The following is a 19,080-nucleotide window of genomic DNA, read 5'->3' as shown; positions in this document are numbered from 1 at the left end:
ACTAAAAAGCATCCACTTAATTTTTTTCATCAGCTGTCACACTGTTTGCTTCCTTTTCCATGAATAGTGTTTTCATATGATCGCAATTAATTATGCTTGGTTTTCAAGAATTTATTGATTTATTGTTCCAGTCTTGCAGTAGAATCCAAGCACAAACTGACTCTCGCTGAAGCAGACTTTACCTGGGTGACGGGACTCCATGAATCCGTTTGCAGGACTGCAGTCTGTATAAAACTGTACTGCATGTCTGTGGCACGGTTGAGGTAGTGGGGGGCTGCAGGGGGTCCCTGTGGGAGGAGGTTAGGGGCTGCCTCAGGCTGGATACAGCCAGCTCCACAACAGACCCACTGCAGGACACAGCTGAGCCCATCGGCCAAGCTGGTGGCACCTCTGGGAAAACATATTTAAGAAAGAGCAAAACTGCATGGCAGTGAGGATTGAGGGAAAAAAATTGTGAGAAACAGCCCTGTGAACACCAAGGTCAGTGAGGAAGGAGGAGCGGGGGGTGCTCCAGGCGCCAGAGCAGAGATTCCCCTTCAGCCCCTGGAAAGGATCACGGCAGAGCAGGTGTTTCCCTTCAGCCCATGGAAGACACCATGGTGGAGCACATACTTGAATTCAGCCTGCGGAGAGGGCCACGGTGAAGCAGGTATTTCGCTGCAGCCTGTGGAGAGGACCACATCAGAGCAGACATCCACACAGCAGCCCATCCACCCCATGCCAGAGAAGGTGGATATTTCCTGAAGAAACTGCGGTCTGTGGAGAGGAGCCCACACCAGGAGCAGGTTCTCCTGACAGGAACTGTGTCCTGTGGAGGACTCACACTGGAGCAGTTCGTGAAGGACTGCAGCCTGTGGGATGGACCCACGCTGGAGCAGGGGAAAAGTCTGAGGAGGACGGAGCAGCAGAGAGGAGCTGCTATGAACTCACTGCAACCCCCCATTCCCTGTCTGCCCTCCACCGCTCAGGGGCAGGGAGTAGAGGAGTTGGGAAAGAAGGATTGACGTTGAGCCTGGAAACAGGGTGGTGAGGGGAAGGCATTGTTTTAATTTTTGTCTTTGTTTGTCACCATCCAAAGCTATTTTAATTGGCAACAAATTAAATTAATTTTCCCAAGTTGAGTCTGTTTTGCCCATGACAGTAATTGGTAAGTGATCTCCATATATTTATCTTGATCCACAAGATTTTCGTCTTGTTTTCTGCCCTTGTCCTGTTGAGGAGAAGGAGTGAGAAAGTGGCTGGATGGGGGTTTGGCAGCTGGCCAAGGTCAATCCACCACAAAAATGTATCATTTGGAATTGGGTGATCTGGGAGATGAACTATTTGGTTCCAAGGATAATGTCCCAAGAACAATTTTTTTTTTTAAGTCTCTGGCATTTACAGTCTTCCTCATTCCAAATGGAAAGGAATGGCGCTCCAGGCCTTTTAATGGTATAAGTTAGAGGAGTAGCTCCATCAGAGTAAGAGAAGTACATCTTCTGATTTGATATAAAATTTTACAACAACTCAGGAGTCCTAAAGGGTCATCTTCAGTTAATCATGTTCTGGAAGAGACTATATAGTAAACCTAAGCCATGGCTTGCCTCAGAGAGAATGAACTTTAGAGCAAGACTGTTGTATCTTTAAACAAACTTAATACATTTGTGTGCAAAAAACCCCCCAACAAACTCAAGACTCTGTCAAGAGTAAAGCGCAGAACAACTAACTAAATTCATGGATGTCCCATATTTTTTGGTGTCATTAACTCTCAGATATATCAGCCTTTAGGCTCATGAATGTTTCATTCGTTCTTTCATAGGTCTTCCTGAGAGATAACCAATTGGATACTGAGCAAACAAACAAAAAGAGTAATCAGACTCCACTGACCTGCTTAACCTTGATTGTGAAGGATGAAAAGCAGCAGCCGCTTTCCGTGGAACAGGGCTTCTGGTGGCACTTGCTTCTTTCCTTTTGGATTATATCGGCATAAAGACATCAAGATACTGAACTGATAATGTTGTGAGTTTATACATGCCAGACTGTGTTGCATCACTTTTTGAAGCAGGTATGTTATTTGAATCACCTTGACTTATTTTTCAGTGCAAATCCAAATGAATTATGGGTATGGTAGAAAAAAGGCATATTAATCCAACCTCTGTATAAGATAGTTCTTCCTGGATAGTACAAAATTTGCACAGAAAAAGTTAAAAAGTTAACTGGGGTCTCACCCTCTTAGAAGATGTGGAATTGCTATCAGAATTCAGATTGTCTTTTAATATATTTTATTGTCAGTCAAGGAAGTAAATGATATTTTCTTGTCTCTGTTCCACTGGAACAAAAATATATAGCTTGAAAATAGGATTCTAATGTAATTTCAGCCATCAGGAATGGATCTAGTACTAAAATTGAAACTGTTATATCTTCCTTACTAAAGAGAGCATAACTTTTTTCTAGAAAAGTGTAATTTCATTGTGCTTTTAGTATTGTATAGGACTGCTTTAAATAAGTAAGAAATAACCGAGTAATTAGACCTTCAAGATGATTAATCACTAGAAGACTGAATAGGCTAGTGAGTTTAAATTTCCATAGCTGACTGGGTTATTAAAATTATTTTATTAGAAAGTACAAATTACACAATTTTTTAATTCTTCAGAATAAAGTCCATCATAAATTTGATTTTTTTTTATGCTTCAGGGTTGCCATGTAGCTAATCAGCATTATGTTACAGAATTTTTAAATACTGCTGTATATCTGTGACTTCACATGGTTGCCTACCATTACCTTGTGCATTAAGAGGCTTGATGTGCCTTGCATGATTCTAATGTGATCAGGATAGATCCCAGGATTCTGTTAAATATGGTCTGGACATACCATTACTAACAAGTAGCATTGTAACTACTGCAGTTGGTAAAGTAATACCTATACGATCATATATAATTTCATTCTTAGTTGTCACTTTAAAAACAAAAGTTCAGTCCATTTAGTTGATGGTTTGTGTACGACACTTAAAAGCAGCAAGGAATTTTTTTTTCAGCAGATCACAAGACCCTAAATTGTGTGTTAGCTTATTAAGAAAAAGAAAATATCAAAGTAAATATGAATAAATGTAGGTCTTTTAGTAAATCAGATACTATGTGCCAAAATTACTCAGTCTATTATATTTCTGTGTGTACTTACATGGTATTTGATTTTCTTTTTGGTACTGAACAAAGCTGAAGAGCTTAAAAATGTTACATGGCTGGTTCTGAACCAAAGTGTGGCCTAGTAAATAATATATGAATAATGGCAAGATAGTGTTTCTAGCTTATCAATGAGAAGGGTGAAATAGCAGAGTGGGTAGTCTTATCTACCAAAACAGGTTCTCAGAAATTTTTCTTATGGCTGCGGTTACAGCTCACTTTCAGGCTTTTTCTGTGATCACCTCTCAATATTTGGAGAAAGGTGCAACATACAAAGAAATAAAGAGGCTGTGGTGAGAGTTTTGTTGTGGCAAGTCTGCCATCAAAGAGCTGCAGCTTTCCTTTATGAATGATAGGTATCTGTACCTGGTGTTTTAAATTATGGTTTATATGAGTTTCTTCATGTCGTTGCCTAGCATTAGCTAGGTCTGGTTTAAAAATATTTGGTTCTTCAAATCCAGAAGGATGAACTATGAACTGTAAGGAGGTAGTAGAGCCACTCAGTGAAGAATCACTTGTTTGTCTTCTTTGCCTCTGTAGTGCATGAAGGAATGAACGATAGATCTTAAATGGACTAAATCGGTCAGCCTATGCTTAGCCTTTATTTGCACTATACTGTAAAGGCACCTTGTTAAATTTATCACAAACTCATGAATTCAGCCCAAAGTCTTGCACCTCAAATAAGACAGGACCCTGATTGATGTCAGTATTTCCCATGCATAAGTTTGCAATAAACGGTTACTTTTCTAGTACTGAGGTCAATTCTTGGTATCTAGTCCAGATTCATTCCACCTGTCATCAGACACATGAGTTGGGAATGCAGTCATCCTGGGCACACTGCAGAGGTAATAAGGAGAAAGTGCTTGGTCAACCATCAAACAGGCAGTATGTCTGTCTGTCTGTTGACAATATAAGGACTCTAGTTTGACTAAGCTTCAAACTTAATCACTCAGCTTAGGCACCTAAAATTGGTTAGGCTGAATCTGAGTCCTTGTGTTGAGAAAGCAAAAATTCACCGCTGTGTTGCATTAGGTTATACTCAGAGGTTCAAAGCTCTTACCCCACTGCAAGAAGCCAATAGCCTTAAAGAACAGTAGAATTATTCTTCTAAGACTTAGAAAAGATAGGTGTAAACAAACACAAATAAAACTAGGTGGAAATACTATGTGCAGGCATTAATGCTGTAGGATATTTAGCCATTCATTTCAGTGAGAGCAACATCAAGCCTTTAATATGAACAGTGATACCTAACACAAGAGCTTCTGTTCTTTGTTTTTTGCTTTTCCATTTTCTCAAACAATTTTAAAATAACTTAAGGAATGGAGGATAATTTAGAGGAGATCTTATTCTAGTTTCACTTTCATGTATTTTTAACCTTTTACTACCTGATTAAAATCTATTAAAATGAACAATAAGAAATATTATCCATATATATTTGCAGTCCCTGCTATTTTAAATTCTGTTCTATATTAGCAGCTTTGGTAATGCACTGCTAACATGGCTGAACAAAGGCAACGTGCTTTGTCAACATCGGGGGAAGCGTTATATGAAATCTTGGCCCTAGAGAAGGGAGCAACACATGATGAGATTAAGAAGTCCTACAGGTATGTAAAATGTGCTTTGCAACATGTCTAAAAATGCTTGTGTGTCTGGCATGATTATGGTGGTAAAACCTTTTGAGTTACCTGCACTGTAGACATTCATTGTTACAACTGGTTTTTTGCACCATGAGCCTGAAAAGAATCAGAGATGATGTGATGTGAATCTATCGATTTCATCCCACAAGCAATCTGTGTGCTTCATCTAAAATATTTTAATCTGGCTGAATGAGAGGTCAGACTGTTAGGATAAAGTAACGCAGACTGTGCTTGCAAAGTGCAGTCTTTGAATACTGCACCCAGTTCTTGTGTTACCAAGTTTCCTGAAGTATGTTGAAAAGAAAAGCCAATGCAGAAAAGTGCTATAATGATGATTCAAAAACTAGAGTAAGAGACATAAGGAGTTTGATCAGTTTATCTTGTCATAAAGAAGATGGCCGATAGATTATTTGATTGTTGAGTGTAATATCTTTGAAGGGAAAGATGCTAGGAGTAAGAGGGTTCTTCACTTTATGAAGGCAGGCATAACCAAAACCAGTGCTTGGAATCTAAAAGCAATTTGGGCTGAAAAAGAGGTACCTGGTTTTAACAGTGAGTGTAACCAACCACTGTAACACTCTGGCACAGGAAATGGTAGGTTCTCTATTGAAAAAGAAGAGAGGACTTTAAGATAAGTTTTACTCAAACACAAGTTATCAAAATGGTGAAAAGTATTTTATTGTTGAAATGTAACAAGACCTGGAAGTAAAACTAGCAGATTTTATGGGTCATTTTACTCTTAAATCTGTTCTGCTGCTATTAAAAAGAGAAAGAACTTTAAATGTCATGAGTGAAATAGATGTTCTTGACATCGAAATATGCCAGACATGTCCTTGCAGGTTTAATAAATACAGTAAAACTTTATTACAGCACCACTCTGGGTGCTGTTGGTTGCACTGTATTACCGGTCAAACTTTAACACAGCTTGCTTTTCCTATCAAATGCAAGAATATATTTGAACTGAAAAACAGGTTATGAAATAGATCTACTTGCATTATTGTTTAGTTTGAATTTTGTTGGGACTCTGTCCTCTGTGTTTTTGAACAAATTGCCTCTCTCCTGCTTTCTCTTCCTAAAGGCATATATTCAATGGAGGTGGGCGAAGTAGTGAATGTTCAAACTATTCACACAATGGAAGGAAAACTACTGACATCTCATAATTCTGTAGTCTTGCATAACTATACCACTGGGGGATAAACTTACTACAGTATCAAATTCACTCATGACTTGCACCTTCTCTGTCCCTGTAGTATAGCCTGGCTGCAGAAACCATCTTCTGTATCAAACCTCATGTTTTCCTGTTGCTTTTACATTTAAATTTATGGAAAGGAGGCCTTCTTTAATACCCAAAAGAGAGAGTTGTCATGGAAGAATGTAGAATGGAATTAAGTATATCTAATGCTGAACATGAAGAAGGATGATTTACACAGCGATCTATGGTAAAACCGACAGTGGTGCTTTATCCATCTTTATTAGTAATTATACCAAAAAAAAGGCTGCTTCTGACTTAAGTGGAAATGTCAGAGGGATTCACTTTTAATGGAGTAGCTGTAAATATTTGCAAGATAAAATGATGAGTCAGTCTCATATATTTGCTTTAATTATCTTTTAATTTATGCTAATCCAAAAATCTGCTGCTGAACTGGTATTCTTTAGTACAAGGTATAAAACCAGCAATACCTGATTCTGAGTTTCCTGCCATTATTAATTAAGTCAGTATTAATCATACTACCACAGCCCAGGGCAAAATTCACTTTTTAATAAACATGACACAGGTAGCTCTCTGTGCTTTTATTTGGAGTTTGGCACAGTCTCATTTATCAAGGAGCAAAGCTAACAGGCTTCCAATCAGCAGAATTTCAAAGGAGATATGTTTGTGTTCAATACCCTACAAAAAAATCTTTAGAAACTTTTTCTGGCATAATACCTTAAAACTATACTTTCACATCTGCTTTGCAGTCTGACACCGAAGTCTATGCAGAGAGATACCGCATTCCTTGTGTTTTATTCAGAAGTTCAAAAAGATACAGTTTCATAGTTTCATTAAAAAAAAAAAGTATGTCAAGAACTCTATGAGAGAGTACAAGTTGGCGATTTCTAATTTTATTAGAAAATGTGTACAGTATACTGAATGCCATTTAATGACTGCCAAAGAGCGATAATCCATTAATTATGCTTATGCAAATGCCCTGTGCTCCTCCTGATACAGCCCTGGATGCTCTCATTCTCTGTGCTCACAATGAACTCAGACCCCAGGCAAAGGACCCTGTGTCCCGGCAAGGGGAATGAAAAGCGTTGGAGAATGCGGGCATCGATCCCGCTGCCTCTCACATGCTAAGCGAGCGCTCTACCACTTGAGCTAATTCCCCACCCCACGGCCTCTGCCTGGCGTCCTCTCCCCTCCCAGGCACCCACCCCACACCCAGCCTGCCCCGCACCCAAAGCCCGGGCCTCCCAGCCGCCTCGCTCTCACACCCCCACCCACTCACCCACCCACCCACTCACTCTCCTGCCACGGGACGTGACCCCTGACAACACCAGCGCGCTCAGGACCACCGTCCCCTGCCCAGGCTTCACCCAAACCTGCCTTGGCTGCTCGTCTTCCCCACCTCAGGCAAGCGTTCACGGCTGGGCAGCCCTTGAAGGGCAGCCACCCGGGCAGGGCCAAACGGCAGGGGTGCCGCAGGGTCTGCGCCAGAGCCAAAAGGGCACTCCTTCGAGCCGGAGTTGAACCAGCGACCTAAGGATGGCCGTGCAAGGGAGCCTACAGTCCTCCGCTCTACCAGCTGAGCTATCGAAGGAATCACAGGATGCTGACGCCTCACGCCTTCATCACGCACTCATCCAACCATTCAGCTCTCACACCACTCCCGCATACCCGCCTGACTCGCTTCAGCACGAGAAAAGAAAGACTTGCCTCGGACCCGCGCTGCCCGACCAGGACGCACGCAGCCACGACGCCTTCCTCTAAGAGGCACTCACGAAGCAGAAGGCGCCATTGGCACACTCGGGCACGGACAACGGCACGACAGGCAGTCGCTGCAGAGCTCAGGCTCATGATCACGTCCAGTCAGCGCCAGGCAGGGCCAGACTGACGAGACAGGGATGAGGTCACCACAGAACAGCCCTCTGCACGCCAGCGTCTGCATCAAGGGTCTCTCTGGCTGGACAGAGCCATTGGCGTAGCCATAGGCACGCCTGAGCTGCAGACCAGCAGGACTCCTGCCGTCTAGCACGGAAGGAGAGTGAAGGCCCAGAGCGCAACGCAGGTATCGCTCCTGGGCCCATGGCTGGAGGCGGAGGCCCCGCGCGAGGCTGGTCAGGGCCATTCAGGCCTATTAGGGAACTCAGGGCCCGGACGAGACCTAAGGGTAGCCACGCAAGGGAGCCTGCAGTCCTCCGCTCCACCAGCAGAGCTGTTGAGGGACCGGCAGGGCCCTCTCCCACCTCTGCCTCCCTGGCAGAGCCGCGAAAGAAGTCAGCTTGGTTGAGACCTCTAGGATCCTCCTCCAACCGCGCCCAGATCAGGGATCCCAGCAGCTTGCGCACAGCTTCGGCCAGTCAGCTCACGCCAGCCTCCAAGCACGGAGACTGCACAGCACTGCGCGGCACCCTTCTTCTCCTGCCTGGCTCTGCTGAGGGCAGAAAACATGGAACGTGTCCTGCTTCAGTTGTGGCCTCTTCTTTCTCATTCCTCTGCCAGTCACCACAGGAGAAAGCCAAACTGTTGAATCGATAACCTCCTGATAGGCACTCTGATAAACTGCTGCTTATGTCCCACAAAGCCCGCTCTTCTCCAGCCTCTGGACAAGCCCCCATTCATCGGCCTCTCCTCAAAGGGCATGTGCGCCTGCTGGCCTTGTTCAGAGGGCGCTGCGCTTGGTCAATGTCCGTCTTCTACACAGAGGCCCAAAGTTGGGCACAGCGTTCTAGATGCCATCGATCAGATGCCGAGCAAAGGTGGAGAACGCCTTCCCTCCGTCCACAGCCCACGCTGTTCTTGGTGCAGCCCTGGATGCTGCCCTCTACTTTGCTGTCTGGCCGCAGCGGGAGCTCCCCACAGCCCCCGGCGGACGCGGGCCCCAGGCAAAGGACCCTGTGTCCCGGCAAGGGGAATGAAAAGCGTTGGAGAATGCGGGCATCGATCCCGCTGCCTCTCACATGCTAAGCGAGCGCTCTACCACTTGAGCTAATTCCCCACCCCACGGCCTCTGCCTGGCGTCCTCTCCCCTCCCAGGCACCCACCCCGCACCCAGCCTGCCCCGCACCCAAAGCCCGGGCCTCCAGCCGCCTCACACCCACTCACCCACCCACTCACTCTCCTGCCACGGGACGTGACCCCTGACAACACCAGCGCGCTCAGGACCACCGTCCCCTACCCAGGCTTCACCCAAACCTGCCTTGGCTGCTCGTCTTCCCCACCTCAGGCAAGCGTTCACGGCTGGGCAGCCCTTGAAGGGCAGCCACCCGGGCAGGGCCAAAAGGCAGGGGTGCCGCAGGGTCTGCGCCAGAGCCAAAAGGGCACTCCTTCGAGCCGGAGTTGAACCAGCGACCTAAGGATGGCCGTGCAAGGGAGCCTACAGTCCTCCGCTCTACCAGCTGAGCTATCGAAGGAATCACAGGATGCTGACGCCTCACGCCTTCATCACGCACTCATCCAACCATTCAGCTCTCACACCACTCCCGCATACCCGCCTGACTCGCTTCAGCACGAGAAAAGAAAGACTTGCCTCGGACCCGCGCTGCCCGACCAGGACGCACGCAGCCACGACGCCTTCCTCTAAGAGGCACTCACGAAGCAGAAGGCGCCATTGGCACACTCGGGCACGGACAACGGCACGACAGGCAGTCGCTGCAGAGCTCAGGCTCATGATCACGTCCAGTCAGCGCCAGGCAGGTCCAGACTGACGAGACAGGGATGAGGTCACCACAGAACAGCCCTCTGCACGCCAGCGTCTGCATCAAGGGTCTCTCTGGCTGGACAGAGCCATTGGCGTAGCCATAGGCACGCCTGAGCTGCAGACCAGCAGGACTCCTGCCGTCTAGCACGGAAGGAGAGTGAAGGCCCAGAGCGCAACGCAGGTATCGCTCCTGGGCCCATGGCTGGAGGCGGAGGCCCCGCGCGAGGCTGGTCAGGGCCATTCAGGCCTATTAGGGAACTCAGGGCCCGGACGAGACCTAAGGGTAGCCACGCAAGGGAGCCTGCAGTCCTCCGCTCCACCAGCAGAGCTGTTGAGGGACCGGCAGGGCCCTCTCCCACCTCTGCCTCCCTGGCAGAGCCGCGAAAGAAGTCAGCTTGGTTGAGACCTCTAGGATCCTCCTCCAACCGCGCCCAGATCAGGGATCCCAGCAGCTTGCGCACAGCTTCGGCCAGTCAGCTCACGCCAGCCTCCAAGCACGGAGACTGCACAGCACTGCGCGGCACCCTTCTTCTCCTGCCTGGCTCTGCTGAGGGCAGAAAACATGGAACGTGTCCTGCTTCAGTTGTGGCCTCTTCTTTCTCATTCCTCTGCCAGTCACCACAGGAGAAAGCCAAACTGTTGAATCGATAACCTCCTGATAGTCACTCTGATAAACTGCTGCTTATGTCCCACAAAGCCCGCTCTTCTCCAGCCTCTGGACAAGCCCCCATTCATCGGCCTCTCCTCAAAGGGCATGTGCGCCTGCTGGCCTTGTTCAGAGGGCGCTGCGCTTGGTCAATGTCCGTCTTCTACACAGAGGCCCAAAGTTGGGCACAGCGTTCTAGATGCCATCGATCAGATGCCGAGCAAAGGTGGAGAACGCCTTCCCTCCGTCCACAGCCCACGCTGTTCTTGGTGCAGCCCTGGATGCTGCCCTCTACTTTGCTGTCTGGCCGCAGCGCGAGCTCCCCACAGCCCCCGGCGGACGCGGGCCCCAGGCAAAGGACCCTGTGTCCCGGCAAGGGGAATGAAAAGCGTTGGAGAATGCGGGCATCGATCCCGCTGCCTCTCACATGCTAAGCGAGCGCTCTACCACTTGAGCTAATTCCCCACCCCACGGCCTCTGCCTGGCGTCCTCTCCCCTCCCAGGCACCCACCCCGCACCCAGCCTGCCCCGCACCCAAAGCCCGGGCCTCCAGCCGCCTCGCACCCACTCACCCACCCACTCACTCTCCTGCCACGGGACGTGACCCCTGACAACACCAGCGCGCTCAGGACCACCGTCCCCTACCCAGGCTTCACCCAAACCTGCCTTGGCTGCTCGTCTTCCCCACCTCAGGCAAGCGTTCACGGCTGGGCAGCCCTTGAAGGGCAGCCACCCGGGCAGGGCCAAAAGGCAGGGGTGCCGCAGGGTCTGCACCAGAGCCAAAAGGGCACTCCTTCGAGCCGGAGTTGAACCAGCGACCTAAGGATGGCCGTGCAAGGGAGCCTACAGTCCTCCGCTCTACCAGCTGAGCTATCGAAGGAACCATGGGGCCCTGCCCCTTACCCCGCCCACCACACACTCATCCAACTCTGCTCCACGCAAAGCGGACAATCATGCCTCTACTCCAACAGCCTGCTTCCAACAGCCTCCGCTTCAACATCACACCACCTTGCTCAACCCTTCAGTCCATCAAAACATTCAAAAACCCTCAACCACAAAAACTCCACAAGCTCCTTGGATGTCATCTTCTACTGCTGGACTCTCCTCAGGGCCAAAGAAAAGCCTGCCCATACCCCCTGCAACTTATCTTGATCCAGTTCCACTGTGCTGTATTTGCCCTCTCGTCAAGCACCACGCAAAAGGACAGCGCTTCCTCTGCTCAGTAACCTCCCTCTAAAGTGCTGCAAGGTCATGCGGAAGCCCTCGGAACTTCTCTTTCTCCACACGGAACGTTCCCAGGGTCCTCAGCCCATCCTCAAAGAGAAGTCCCTCCCTTCCCTGAGCTTCTTTTCTTGGTGGCCCTCCACTGAAGCTGCTCCATTTCATTGATGTCTTTCCTGTACAGGGCAGCTCCAAGCTGGACACACTACTTGAGATGGCATTTGACGTCTGTCAAGCAAAGAGGGAGAAAAGGAGGTCCCCTGTTAAACTGCTCGTGCTGCTCTTGTTAGGCCGCGGGACGTTGTCCTCTTCTTTGCTGTCTGGCCGCAGCGCGAGCTCCCCACAGACCCCGGCGGACGCGGGCCCCAGGCAAAGGACCCTGTGTCCCGGCAAGGGGAATGAAAAGCCTTGGAGAATGCGGGCATCGATCCCGCTGCCTCTCACATGCTAAGCGAGCGCTCTACCACTTGAGCTAATTCCCCACCCCACGGCCTCTGCCTGGCGTCCTCTCCCCTCCCAGGCACCCACCCCGCACCCAGCCTGCCCCGCACCCAAAGCCCGGGCCTCCCAGCCGCCTCGCTCTCACACCCCCACCCACTCACTCTCCTGCCACGGGACGTGACCCCTGACAACACCAGCGCGCTCAGGACCACCGTCCCCTGCCCAGGCTTCACCCAAACCTGCCTTGGCTGCTCGTCTTCCCCACCTCAGGCAAGCGTTCACGGCTGGGCAGCCCTTGAAGGGCAGCCACCCGGGCAGGGCCAAACGGCAGGGGTGCCGCAGGGTCTGCGCCAGAGCCAAAAGGGCACTCCTTCGAGCCGGAGTTGAACCAGCGACCTAAGGATGGCCGTGCAAGGGAGCCTACAGTCCTCCGCTCTACCAGCTGAGCTATCGAAGGAATCACAGGATGCTGACGCCTCACGCCTTCATCACGCACTCATCCAACCATTCAGCTCTCACACCACTCCCGCATACCCGCCTGACTCGCTTCAGCACGAGAAAAGAAAGACTTGCCTCGGACCCGCGCTGCCCGACCAGGACGCACGCAGCCACGACGCCTTCCTCTAAGAGGCACTCACGAAGCAGAAGGCGCCATTGGCACACTCGGGCACGGACAACGGCACGACAGGCAGTCGCTGCAGAGCTCAGGCTCATGATCACGTCCAGTCAGCGCCAGGCAGGGCCAGACTGACGAGACAGGGATGAGGTCACCACAGAACAGCCCTCTGCACGCCAGCGTCTGCATCAAGGGTCTCTCTGGCTGGACAGAGCCATTGGCGTAGCCATAGGCACGCCTGAGCTGCAGACCAGCAGGACTCCTGCCGTCTAGCACGGAAGGAGAGTGAAGGCCCAGAGCGCAACGCAGGTATCGCTCCTGGGCCCATGGCTGGAGGCGGAGGCCCCGCGCGAGGCTGGTCAGGGCCATTCAGGCCTATTAGGGAACTCAGGGCCCGGACGAGACCTAAGGGTAGCCACGCAAGGGAGCCTGCAGTCCTCCGCTCCACCAGCAGAGCTGTTGAGGGACCGGCAGGGCCCTCTCCCACCTCTGCCTCCCTGGCAGAGCCGCGAAAGAAGTCAGCTTGGTTGAGACCTCTAGGATCCTCCTCCAACCGCGCCCAGATCAGGGATCCCAGCAGCTTGCGCACAGCTTCGGCCAGTCAGCTCACGCCAGCCTCCAAGCACGGAGACTGCACAGCACTGCGCGGCACCCTTCTTCTCCTGCCTGGCTCTGCTGAGGGCAGAAAACATGGAACGTGTCCTGCTTCAGTTGTGGCCTCTTCTTTCTCATTCCTCTGCCAGTCACCACAGGAGAAAGCCAAACTGTTGAATCGATAACCTCCTGATAGTCACTCTGATAAACTGCTGCTTATGTCCCACAAAGCCCGCTCTTCTCCAGCCTCTGGACAAGCCCCCATTCATCGGCCTCTCCTCAAAGGGCATGTGCGCCTGCTGGCCTTGTTCAGAGGGCGCTGCGCTTGGTCAATGTCCGTCTTCTACACAGAGGCCCAAAGTTGGGCACAGCGTTCTAGATGCCATCGATCAGATGCCGAGCAAAGGTGGAGAACGCCTTCCCTCCGTCCACAGCCCACGCTGTTCTTGGTGCAGCCCTGGATGCTGCCCTCTACTTTGCTGTCTGGCCGCAGCGCGAGCTCCCCACAGCCCCCGGCGGACGCGGGCCCCAGGCAAAGGACCCTGTGTCCCGGCAAGGGGAATGAAAAGCGTTGGAGAATGCGGGCATCGATCCCGCTGCCTCTCACATGCTAAGCGAGCGCTCTACCACTTGAGCTAATTCCCCACCCCACGGCCTCTGCCTGGCGTCCTCTCCCCTCCCAGGCACCCACCCCGCACCCAGCCTGCCCCGCACCCAAAGCCCGGGCCTCCAGCCGCCTCGCACCCACTCACCCACCCACTCACTCTCCTGCCACGGGACGTGACCCCTGACAACACCAGCGCGCTCAGGACCACCGTCCCCTACCCAGGCTTCACCCAAACCTGCCTTGGCTGCTCGTCTTCCCCACCTCAGGCAAGCGTTCACGGCTGGGCAGCCCTTGAAGGGCAGCCACCCGGGCAGGGCCAAAAGGCAGGGGTGCCGCAGGGTCTGCACCAGAGCCAAAAGGGCACTCCTTCGAGCCGGAGTTGAACCAGCGACCTAAGGATGGCCGTGCAAGGGAGCCTACAGTCCTCCGCTCTACCAGCTGAGCTATCGAAGGAACCATGGGGCCCTGCCCCTTACCCCGCCCACCACACACTCATCCAACTCTGCTCCACGCAAAGCGGACAATCATGCCTCTACTCCAACAGCCTGCTTCCAACAGCCTCCGCTTCAACATCACACCACCTTGCTCAACCCTTCAGTCCATCAAAACATTCAAAAACCCTCAACCACAAAAACTCCACAAGCTCCTTGGATGTCATCTTCTACTGCTGGACTCTCCTCAGGGCCAAAGAAAAGCCTGCCCATACCCCCTGCAACTTATCTTGATCCAGTTCCACTGTGCTGTATTTGCCCTCTCGTCAAGCACCACGCAAAAGGACAGCGCTTCCTCTGCTCAGTAACCTCCCTCTAAAGTGCTGCAAGGTCATGCGGAAGCCCTCGGAACTTCTCTTTCTCCACACGGAACGTTCCCAGGGTCCTCAGCCCATCCTCAAAGAGAAGTCCCTCCCTTCCCTGAGCTTCTTTTCTTGGTGGCCCTCCACTGAAGCTGCTCCATTTCATTGATGTCTTTCCTGTACAGGGCAGCTCCAAGCTGGACACACTACTTGAGATGGCATTTGACGTCTGTCAAGCAAAGAGGGAGAAAAGGAGGTCCCCTGTTAAACTGCTCGTGCTGCTCTTGTTAGGCCGCGGGACGTTGTCCTCTTCTTTGCTGTCTGGCCGCAGCGCGAGCTCCCCACAGACCCCGGCGGACGCGGGCCCCAGGCAAAGGACCCTGTGTCCCGGCAAGGGGAATGAAAAGCGTTGGAGAATGCGGGCATCGATCCCGCTGCCTCTCACATGCTAAGCGAGCGCTCTACCACTTGAGCTAATTCCCCACCCCACGGCCTCTGCCTGGCGTCCTCTCCCCTCCCAGGCACCCACCCCGCACCCAGCCTGCCCCGCACCCAAAGCCCGGGCCTCCCAGCCGCCTCGCTCTCACACCCCCACCCACTCACTCTCCTGCCACGGGACGTGACCCCTGACAACACCAGCGCGCTCAGGACCACCGTCCCCTGCCCAGGCTTCACCCAAACCTGCCTTGGCTGCTCGTCTTCCCCACCTCAGGCAAGCGTTCACGGCTGGGCAGCCCTTGAAGGGCAGCCACCCGGGCAGGGCCAAACGGCAGGGGTGCCGCAGGGTCTGCGCCAGAGCCAAAAGGGCACTCCTTCGAGCCGGAGTTGAACCAGCGACCTAAGGATGGCCGTGCAAGGGAGCCTACAGTCCTCCGCTCTACCAGCTGAGCTATCGAAGGAATCACAGGATGCTGACGCCTCACGCCTTCATCACGCACTCATCCAACCATTCAGCTCTCACACCACTCCCGCATACCCGCCTGACTCGCTTCAGCACGAGAAAAGAAAGACTTGCCTCGGACCCGCGCTGCCCGACCAGGACGCACGCAGCCACGACGCCTTCCTCTAAGAGGCACTCACGAAGCAGAAGGCGCCATTGGCACACTCGGGCACGGACAACGGCACGACAGGCAGTCGCTGCAGAGCTCAGGCTCATGATCACGTCCAGTCAGCGCCAGGCAGGTCCAGACTGACGAGACAGGGATGAGGTCACCACAGAACAGCCCTCTGCACGCCAGCGTCTGCATCAAGGGTCTCTCTGGCTGGACAGAGCCATTGGCGTAGCCATAGGCACGCCTGAGCTGCAGACCAGCAGGACTCCTGCCGTCTAGCACGGAAGGAGAGTGAAGGCCCAGAGCGCAACGCAGGTATCGCTCCTGGGCCCATGGCTGGAGGCGGAGGCCCCGCGCGAGGCTGGTCAGGGCCATTCAGGCCTATTAGGGAACTCAGGGCCCGGACGAGACCTAAGGGTAGCCACGCAAGGGAGCCTGCAGTCCTCCGCTCCACCAGCAGAGCTGTTGAGGGACCGGCAGGGCCCTCTCCCACCTCTGCCTCCCTGGCAGAGCCGCGAAAGAAGTCAGCTTGGTTGAGACCTCTAGGATCCTCCTCCAACCGCGCCCAGATCAGGGATCCCAGCAGCTTGCGCACAGCTTCGGCCAGTCAGCTCACGCCAGCCTCCAAGCACGGAGACTGCACAGCACTGCGCGGCACCCTTCTTCTCCTGCCTGGCTCTGCTGAGGGCAGAAAACATGGAACGTGTCCTGCTTCAGTTGTGGCCTCTTCTTTCTCATTCCTCTGCCAGTCACCACAGGAGAAAGCCAAACTGTTGAATCGATAACCTCCTGATAGTCACTCTGATAAACTGCTGCTTATGTCCCACAAAGCCCGCTCTTCTCCAGCCTCTGGACAAGCCCCCATTCATCGGCCTCTCCTCAAAGGGCATGTGCGCCTGCTGGCCTTGTTCAGAGGGCGCTGCGCTTGGTCAATGTCCGTCTTCTACACAGAGGCCCAAAGTTGGGCACAGCGTTCTAGATGCCATCGATCAGATGCCGAGCAAAGGTGGAGAACGCCTTCCCTCCGTCCACAGCCCACGCTGTTCTTGGTGCAGCCCTGGATGCTGCCCTCTACTTTGCTGTCTGGCCGCAGCGCGAGCTCCCCACAGCCCCCGGCGGACGCGGGCCCCAGGCAAAGGACCCTGTGTCCCGGCAAGGGGAATGAAAAGCGTTGGAGAATGCGGGCATCGATCCCGCTGCCTCTCACATGCTAAGCGAGCGCTCTACCACTTGAGCTAATTCCCCACCCCACGGCCTCTGCCTGGTGTCCTCTCCCCTCCCAGGCACCCACCCCGCACCCAGCCTGCCCCGCACCCAAAGCCCGGGCCTCCAGCCGCCTCGCACCCACTCACCCACCCACTCACTCTCCTGCCACGGGACGTGACCCCTGACAACACCAGCGCGCTCAGGACCACCGTCCCCTACCCAGGCTTCACCCAAACCTGCCTTGGCTGCTCGTCTTCCCCACCTCAGGCAAGCGTTCACGGCTGGGCAGCCCTTGAAGGGCAGCCACCCGGGCAGGGCCAAAAGGCAGGGGTGCCGCAGGGTCTGCACCAGAGCCAAAAGGGCACTCCTTCGAGCCGGAGTTGAACCAGCGACCTAAGGATGGCCGTGCAAGGGAGCCTACAGTCCTCCGCTCTACCAGCTGAGCTATCGAAGGAACCATGGGGCCCTGCCCCTTACCCCGCCCACCACACACTCATCCAACTCTGCTCCACGCAAAGCGGACAATCATGCCTCTACTCCAACAGCCTGCTTCCAACAGCCTCCGCTTCAACATCACACCACCTTGCTCAACCCTTCAGTCCATCAAAACATTCAAAAACCCTCAACCACAAAAACTCCACAAGCTCCTTGGATGTCATCTTCTACTGCTGGACTCTCCTCAGGGCCAAAGAAAAGCCTGCCCATACCCCCTGCAACTTATCTTGATCCAGTTCCACTGTGCTGTATTTGCCCTCTCGTCAAGCACCACGCAAAAGGACAGCGCTTCCTCTGCTCAGTAACCTCCCTCTAAAGTGCTGCAAGGTCATGCGGAAGCCCTCGGAACTTCTCTTTCTCCACACGGAACGTTCCCAGGGTCCTCAGCCCATCCTCAAAGAGAAGTCCCTCCCTTCCCTGAGCTTCTTTTCTTGGTGGCCCTCCACTGAAGCTGCTCCATTTCATTGATGTCTTTCCTGTACAGGGCAGCTCCAAGCTGGACACACTACTTGAGATGGCATTTGACGTCTGTCAAGCAAAGAGGGAGAAAAGGAGGTCCCCTGTTAAACTGCTCGTGCTGCTCTTGTTAGGCCGCGGGACGTTGTCCTCTTCTTTGCTGTCTGGCCGCAGCGCGAGCTCCCCACAGACCCCGGCGGACGCGGGCCCCAGGCAAAGGACCCTGTGTCCCGGCAAGGGGAATGAAAAGCCTTGGAGAATGCGGGCATCGATCCCGCTGCCTCTCACATGCTAAGCGAGCGCTCTACCACTTGAGCTAATTCCCCACCCCACGGCCTCTGCCTGGCGTCCTCTCCCCTCCCAGGCACCCACCCCGCACCCAGCCTGCCCCGCACCCAAAGCCCGGGCCTCCCAGCCGCCTCGCTCTCACACCCCCACCCACTCACTCTCCTGCCACGGGACGTGACCCCTGACAACACCAGCGCGCTCAGGACCACCGTCCCCTGCCCAGGCTTCACCCAAACCTGCCTTGGCTGCTCGTCTTCCCCACCTCAGGCAAGCGTTCACGGCTGGGCAGCCCTTGAAGGGCAGCCACCCGGGCAGGGCCAAACGGCAGGGGTGCCGCAGGGTCTGCGCCAGAGCCAAAAGGGCACTCCTTCGAGCCGGAGTTGAACCAGCGACCTAAGGATGGCCGTGCAAGGGAGCCTACAGTCCTCCGCTCTACCAGCTGAGCTATCGAAGGAATCACAGGATGCTGACGCCTCACGCCTTCATCACGCACTCATCCAACCATTCAGCTCTCACACCACTCCCGCATACCCGCCTGACTCGCTTCAGCACGAGAAAAGAAAGACTTGCCTCGGACCCGCGCTGCCCGACCAGGACGCACGCAGCCACGACGCCTTCCTCTAAGAGGCACTCACGAAGCAGAAGGCGCCATTGGCACACTCGGGCACGGACAACGGCACGACAGGCAGTCGCTGCAGAGCTCAGGCTCATGATCACGTCCAGTCAGCGCCAGGCAGGTCCAGACTGACGAGACAGGGATGAGGTCACCACAGAACAGCCCTCTGCACGCCAGCGTCTGCATCAAGGGTCTCTCTGGCTGGACAGAGCCATTGGCGTAGCCATAGGCACGCCTGAGCTGCAGACCAGCAGGACTCCTGCCGTCTAGCACGGAAGGAGAGTGAAGGCCCAGAGCGCAACGCAGGTATCGCTCCTGGGCCCATGGCTGGAGGCGGAGGCCCCGCGCGAGGC

At 53.2% G+C, this 19,080-nt stretch overlaps 1 protein-coding gene across 1 annotated transcript in view; it reads left to right on the top strand.

The window, feature by feature from the left end:
• Positions 1 to 2,016: 2,016 nt before the first annotated feature.
• DNAJC5B (DnaJ heat shock protein family (Hsp40) member C5 beta) overlaps positions 2,017 to 19,080 on the top strand; it is a gene marked incomplete at its 3' end in the record, with an annotated part of 45,293 nt that continues 28,229 nt past the window's right edge. The window contains exons 1-2 of the mRNA XM_082332500.1: positions 2,017 to 2,044; positions 4,632 to 4,762. Of these exons, the coding sequence (XP_082188626.1) occupies positions 4,656 to 4,762 (107 nt within the window). The 5' untranslated portion in view covers positions 2,017 to 2,044; positions 4,632 to 4,655. The remainder of the gene's footprint in view (positions 2,045 to 4,631; positions 4,763 to 19,080) is intronic.

The sequence above is a fragment of the Platalea leucorodia genome (genome assembly GCF_965183815.1).
Source record: "Platalea leucorodia genome assembly, chromosome: 1".
Classification (NCBI taxonomy): Eukaryota; Metazoa; Chordata; class Aves; order Pelecaniformes; family Threskiornithidae; genus Platalea; species Platalea leucorodia.
The sequence above is the reverse complement of the archived record's forward strand: the minus strand, read 5'-3'. Positions and strand labels throughout refer to the sequence as shown.